We start from the raw sequence: 7,500 nt of genomic DNA, 5'->3' as shown, positions 1-7,500 counted from the left end.
TCTGCACCTTTTACCTTTTTTCACTACTTGATTCTCCTCCTCTTCCTCTTTTAATTTCCTTCCAGAAAACTTTTTTACTTTCAAAAGTTTCTGTCATACTCTTACCCCATTTCGCATCTGCTCCCCTCTTTGCCTTATTTATCTTATACTTTACTTCTCTTTCCTTTTCTTTGTACCTCCCATATGATTCTCATGTCCTATTTTGTAACCAATCTATGAAAGCTCGCTTCTTCTCTTCTGCACACTTCTTTGCTTCCTCACCCCACCACTCACTACCCTTCCTTCTATTACCTCCCATCCTCCTTGTTCCACATACCATCTTTGCACACCTTATGAATCCCTCCTTGAACCATCCCCATTCCTCCTCCACTCCTAGTTCTAATCTATCTTTCACTCCCTCCCACTCCTCTCTCAACTTCTTTTTGCACTTCTCCTTTTCTTTCTCGTTTAAGCAGTTCACTCTAAGTACCTCTCTACCTTCTGTCCTTTTCCTCTTTCTCCATCTATCCTCCACTCTCAACTTACCTTCCACCAAAAAAATGATCTGATATTCCCCACTCTCTCTCCTTAGAACATGTACATCCTTAACCCTTCCTACTATACTCCTGGTTACCACTATATAATCCATTAACGCTCTATCTACCACCCTTCAATCCACCACCCTCTCCCATGTGTACTTATACTTGACTTTCTTCCGAAACACTGTATTTGCTACCACCAACTCTCTTTCTAGACACATCTCCACCATCAACTCTCCACTACGATTTTTTCCTGGAACTCCACACTTCCCAGCCACTCCGTCTATTGATTCCTTTCCTACCCTAGCATTAAGGTCTCCCAATACAACTACATTGACATTCCTCCCTAATCCCTCTATGCACTCATTTAAATCCATCCAAAAAGTCTCCCTTTCCTCTACGCTCTTCTCACTACCAGGCCCATACGCACTTACAAAAACCCACATCTCCCTTCCCAGCTTCACCTTCATCCACATCAACCTTGATGAAACCTCCTTCCACTCCACTACACGCTTACTTATCTCTTCACTTACTAGTATGGCCACCCCTTCTCTCCCTCGTCCCCTCTTCACTCCTGAGTATCCCCCGGCTACACTCCCAAACTCACACTCGCCCTTCCCTTTAGTTTCACTCAAAGCCAACACATCCATCATTCTTCTCACAAACATACTACCTATCTCTTCCCTTTTACTCTCATCTGTACCACATCCACGCACACTAGAAGACCCAAACCTTAGGGTACTGGTTGGAAAACTCCCAGATCCACTTATGCCTTTACTTTTTTTTAGGAATGTCTCCTTTGGGGCTATAGGAAGTAGGACTCCTAATCCCATCCCCCGTCCCTTGTCGCCTCTTACGACTCAAGTGCAAAGACTTGGTGGTAGCATTCTCTATCCCCACCACAGGGTACGCGAAAAAAGGAAGTGAATATTCAGAGAAATGGTACAGGACAGTAACAAGGGGTTGGGGGACAGCATAACGGAGGGACAGTCGTAATATAAAAGTGTCATCATTTCTCTATGAACAGAGTTTTCCTCTATCACAGACAAAATGATGTGTGGCTCTAGTCCGTAGGGGCGACCCATATAGACCCTAAAGTATCAACTGCATGCTACTCTTCCACAATAACATGCAGCCAATGTATATATATATATATATTATATATATATATATATATATATATATATATATATATATATATAATATATATATATATATACATATATATATGTATGTACGTATGTATACATATATATATATATATATATATATATAGATATATATGTATGTATACATATATATATATATATATGTGTGTGTGTGTGTGTGTGTGTGTGTGTGTGTGTGTGTGTGTGTGTGTGTGTGTGTGTGTGTGTGTGTGTGTGTGTGTGTGTGTGTGTGTGTGTGTGTGTGTGTGTGTGTGTGTGTGTGTGTGTGTGTGTGTGTGTGTGTGTGTGTGTGTGTGCGCGCGTGTGTGTGCGTGCGTGTGTGTGTGTGTGTGTGTGTGTGTGTGTGTGTGTGTGTGTGTGTGTGTGTGTGTGTGTGTGTTTATAAATGTCTATATATATGCATATATATAAATATTCATAAACACACACATATATATGTATGTATGTATTTATGAATGTATGTAAATTATATGTATATGTAATATCGAAATAACAAAAAAAAATCAATATTTTAGCAAACCTGAGGAATTCTATCAATGTGAGAAGATTGTATTCTATGAAGATCCTGTGGGTGAAAACACCTCACCACTTCACGTTGAACGGGTCTTCAATGGGCCCCGACCTCCAAACAACGTTCAGACCAGGGACCCTGTCTGTGGAAACGTCAATAAATCCTCCGAAAACCAGATAATCGTAAATAGGATTCGAACCCATTTTAGGAGGATTGGATCCTCTTCTAAGGGGATCAAGCTCCTGTTCAGTGGGATTTGCAGGATTCCGGGTGTAGTCCGGACGTGTTCCAGGAATCTATGTCAAGGTTCTGGGGCCTTTAGGGGTCCATGTTCCTTTCTTTTAACTTATGTTATATATATATATATATATATATATATATATATATATGTATATATACATATAGATAGATAGATAGATATGTATACACGCACGCACACACACACACACAAATATATATTTATATATATATATATATGTGTGTGTGTGTGTGTGTGTGTGTGTGTGTGTGTGTGTGTGTGTGTGTGTGTGTGTATGTGTCTGTGTCTGTGTGTGTGTCTGTGTGTGTCTGTATCTTCTCTCATCCGAATAAAATCACCTGGCGGCAGTCAGATGGAAAAAATCGCGTCAAACCCAACAGGAAATTAAAATTGGCAGAGGTTCTTACACAAGGAGACCCTGAGGGATGAGCCGTAACCTTTACCTTGAGTACTACGACAACCTACGTGAGTGGTAGGAACCATGCGTGGCCACGAATCGACCTGGGCACTCTGTAATACCAATTCAGGTGCGAAACCGAACACACCACAGCGAAGGATACAATCTGTTCAAATTATGTTGATAAACAGGCTCCGCCCCCTCTAAGCACGGGGACGGAGAGCGCGCGTGTGATTGGTGAAGGGCGGGGGCGTGTGCATCCGCCCACCAATCACGAGACTCCGTTAGGATGACATCACATCAATTGCCATTTGTCCTTTTTTTAACACGATTTCTATATCAACCTAATAGCTGTAGTTCTCTGTGAATGAAAGAGTCGCCTTTAACCAACAAGTTAGGACAGCCGAACTGAGAGAGAGAGGAGGAGGGGGAGGGGAGTGGGAGGGGGGAAGGGGAGGGCAATGGGGAGAGAGGGAGGAGGAGGGAGAGGGCGAGGGAGAGGATATATGGGTCGGGAAATAGAGAGAGAGGGAGGAGGAGGGGAAGGGAGAGGGAGGAACATGGGGAGGGAAAGGGAAGGGGGAGGGAGAAGGGAGGGGTAGGGGAATAGGGATAGAGGGAGGGGAGGGGTAGGGGAATGGGGAGAGAGGGAGGAGAAAGGGAGGGGAGGGGTAGAGGAATGGGGAGAGAGGGAGGAGTGGAAGGGGATGTGAGGGAAGAGGGGTGGAAGGGGGAGTGGGAGGGGAATGGGGAGAGAGGGAGGAGGAGTACGGGGAGGGGGGAGGGGGGGTTGGGCAGATTAGCTTTGGTGTGGTCTCTTGTTGTTGTTGGTCCCAAACCGGTTCTGGACGAAGCCAGCACGGCGTGGCTTACCAATGTACCGTCTTCCTAGAGGAGGAGAAGGAGCTGGAGGAAGAGGAGGAAGAGGAGGACGAGGAGTAAGAAGACGAGGAAGAGGAGGAGGAGGAGGAGGAGGATCGACGTCTTGTTCTACCTTCTCTTGTTATTATTGATTATTCTAGTGACGTTGTTGTTATTATCATTATTGATTATTATCATCATTATCATTATTGTTATTATTGTTGTTATTATTAGGATCATTATTATCATTGGTATTACCATCATTGTTATTTTTTACTATTGATAGTAGCGTTGCTATTATTATTCCTAGTAGTAGTAGTAGTAGTATTACCACTATTAACATTATTATCAAGAACGAGAACAAAGTCGTGGTCAACAAAGTTGAAAATAGCGTCATCTATAAGATATCGTGTGGAAAATGTCCTATGAGCTACTACGGAGAAACCTGTAGAGATATTAAAAAGTGGACAAATTAGCGCAGGAATGACGTCAGGAACCACCAAACATCAAAATCGCTAGTGGTTCAAGTAGACAGCCATGACCACCAACCGAACTGGGACTAAATATAGATGCTACAGAAAGGACTTCATAAGAAAAGGAGATAACGGAGTTTGGTGAGAACATTGAAAATGTAATCTATCTCATCTTTGATCAATTCTTCACTGCAAATACTTAGGGATGGTGGAATCTCTTGGGCCCCATTTTCTTCCACTCGTCGTCATTTATAACCCGTTTTCCTTCGAGTTCTTTCAGCTCTCGTTCGACTTTGGATCGCAGTTTCTTGGTTCTATTGGTTACCAAAAGTCCACAAAGAAAATATTCCCCTTCGAAACATAGTAGCTTTTGGAGATTCACCGACTTAAAATCCTACTTTGTACCTGGCAAAACTTCTCAGACCTCTAGTTACCAACTCACCACACATGGATTGAAGGACGTTTGGGCCCCGGACGTTTGGACCTCGGACGTTTGGGCCATAGGCCACCAACCCAGGAAGTTTGGGCCACGGGACTACCTGTGGGGGTCATTTGGGCCACGGAATTTCTTTTATTATTTTTAATGTCATTTTGTTTACTTTTATTGTTTTTAGTGCCTTGATGCTAAGGTTTGTTTGTTTAAGGCTCATGTTGATCTGCTCAATATGTGTTTAGTATCACCTCCAGGCTTTAGCTTATAACATAAAAACATAAGAATGAAGGAGACTGCAAGAGACCATGAGGCCTATACTAGGCAGTTCTATGCCAATTACCACCTATCATCCACATCCATAAAAGTGTCTAACCGTTTCTTAAAACAACTGATAGTTTCAGCGCTCACTACATGGTTACTAAGTCTGTTCCATTCGTTGACCACCCTAGTAGTAAACCAATTCTTGCCTATTTCCTTCTTAAATATAATTTTGTCCAGTTTAAATTCATTACTGCGAGTCTTGCCCTTTTGTCTTAATATGATGACCTTGTTTGCGTCACCCTTGTTAGAGCCTTTGATCCACTTAAACACCTCTATTAGATCATCCAGCACTCTGCATCTTTCCAGAGTGTAAGTTAAGGTGCCTAAGCCTCTCTTCTTAAGGTAAATTTCTGAGTCCATGTATCATTTTGGTCATTCTCCTTTATACTGATTCTATTGAATTGATGTCCATTCTATAAAAAACAAAGACCAAAACTGTACCGCATAGTCAGGAATGTGTCTAACTAACTCTAGAGAGAGTTTGATAATTACCTCTGCACTTCTATTTGTAACCGTCCTAGCAATGAAATCTAATGTGCCTATCACACCTCCAGATCTACTCAACATGTGTTAAGCATATTACACCTTGGAAAGTTCTGTATAAAAACCTGACCTGTCAGGAGATGTCATATTAGTTTCACTGAGCTACTCAACCATGTCAACTGAGCTTGAGGTCATCACATCCAAACGAGGTGGTCAGAAGATCGTTCTTGATGGCTTCATGTACACCAAGAAGCATGTTGCCAAGTCAGATGAGATCGTTTGGCGGTGTGCCAAGCGGTCATCCTCCCTGTGACCTTCTACCCTGAAGACCACCAAAAGTTTCGCTGAACCTACAGCTCCCTCGGCGCATAACCACCTTTCTGACACTGTAGGATGCCAAGTGGAGATGGTTCGCCAGGCTATGAAGAGGAAGGCTGCCAGCACCAACGACCAGATACTCACCTTCACCAATGCAACACTGTCGGAGGAGGCCAAGGCACATATGCCTAGGTCCGACACCAGCAAGCGGGTCCTCCGTCGCACCCGAGTTGCACACCGGCCTAAGGATCTACAGAGTCTTCCCGAGTCAGAGATCACCTGTCACTGGGCCTCCCACCTCCACTTTGACAACAGGCCAGAGGCAGATGAGAGGATCATCATTTTTACCTCCCCAACTCATCTGGAGCAATTAGCAGCCTGCGACGACTGGTGTATAGATACTTTCTCCGTGGCTCCAAGACTCTTCCACCAGCTCTTCGTTATCCAGGCCCGAGACAATGGAGTCTACGTCCCCCTGGTCTACGCCTTGCTGCAACGCAAGACACAGACCAGCTATGAGCAGGTCTTGAGGGTCCTAGAGGAGAGTGGCTGTGATTCTAGCACAGTCATCATCGACTTCGAAAGGCCTGTGGAGCTGGCTCTGCGTGTGGTCTTTGGAGAGGAGATCCAGGTCCGTTTCTGTTTTTATCATCTCAGCCAATCCATCTGGAGGCAGATACAGGGCCTGGGTCAGAAGAACCTCTATGAGTCCGACGATGATTTCCGCCTCTTCTGTGGACAGATGGATGCTCTCACCTTCCTGGCTCCGGAGGAGGTAAAGTCAGGTATGGCGCACCTTCGTACGACCATGCCTGATGAGGCCGCGGCCCTCGTGGAATACTTTGATTCCACGTACGTTTCAGGACAACTACGTCATCGCCGGGATGTTACCGCCAGGCCTGGAGTCCTCAAGCCCATCCGCCTACGTCGCACACCTCCCATGTTCCAGGCCACTCTCGACAAGCAGCCCAGAACCAACAACGTCTGTGAGGGCTGGAATAATAAGTTTATCAGCCCGGTGGGAAACGCTAAGCCCACCGTGTATACTTATTGAGTGCCTGTAGGCAGAGGCTGCGACTGAGGATGGCATCCTGCTCCAGGAGGCTCGTGGAATTCGCCCTGCTAAGCAGGGCAAGAAGGTCTACAACGAGCTGCAAGGTCGCCTCCATAACCTTGTGGTCGCCCTTGAAGGAGGACAAGAAGACCATCCCAGAATTCCTTCGTGGCATAAGTCACAACCTTCGGGGTGGAATTTCCAACGTGCAAAATCAATTTCCTCCATCTAAACTTGATGTAAAATCTAGTAAAATCGATGTCCTCTATGTAAACTTGATGCAAAATCTAGTAAAATCGATTACACTCGCAAACTTGCATATAGTTGTATATATGTAAGTATGCAAATGTGGTATGGAATAAAAAAAAGTTTTGTTCATTATATCATTTTTTTTTTCAAAAGTCCTATCTGCGTGACCCAAACATCCGGGGGTGTTGGCCCACGGCCCAAACGTCCGAAGATCAAACGTCCGTGGCCCAAACTGACTTCATCGAAAGAATCAAAGAACTTAACCTAAGGAGAGAAGATGTCTTTGTTTCCTTTAATGTTCAATCCATGTTTACTTCCATTCCGTGAGAATTGGCCCAAACATCCGGGAGTGTTGGCCCATGACCCAAACGTCCGTGGATCAAACGTCCGTGGCCCAAACTGATTTCATCGAAAGACTCAAAGAACTTAACCTAAATAGAGGAGATGTCTTGGT

General features: G+C 44.5%; 1 protein-coding gene and 1 pseudogene across 1 annotated transcript in view; both read left to right on the top strand.

Moving 5' to 3' along the window:
* Positions 1-5,597: 5,597 nt before the first annotated feature.
* Positions 5,598-6,797, top strand: LOC143034883 (uncharacterized; annotated as a pseudogene).
* Positions 6,798-7,405: 608 nt separating this feature from the next.
* The window catches only part of LOC143034882 (uncharacterized), a 25,918-nt gene continuing 25,823 nt past the window's right edge, over positions 7,406-7,500 (top strand). Inside the window, exon 1 of the mRNA XM_076201226.1 lies at positions 7,406-7,500. This exon is cut by the window's right edge and continues 847 nt beyond it. Coding sequence (XP_076057341.1) covers positions 7,406-7,500 — 95 coding nt within the window.

This window comes from Oratosquilla oratoria, chromosome 18, assembly GCF_046742065.1.
Source record: "Oratosquilla oratoria isolate Oo_2021 chromosome 18, ASM4674206v1, whole genome shotgun sequence".
Taxonomy (NCBI): domain Eukaryota; kingdom Metazoa; phylum Arthropoda; class Malacostraca; order Stomatopoda; family Squillidae; genus Oratosquilla; species Oratosquilla oratoria.
Note: the sequence above shows the minus strand (reverse complement) of the source record. Positions and strands in the feature narration are given on the sequence as shown.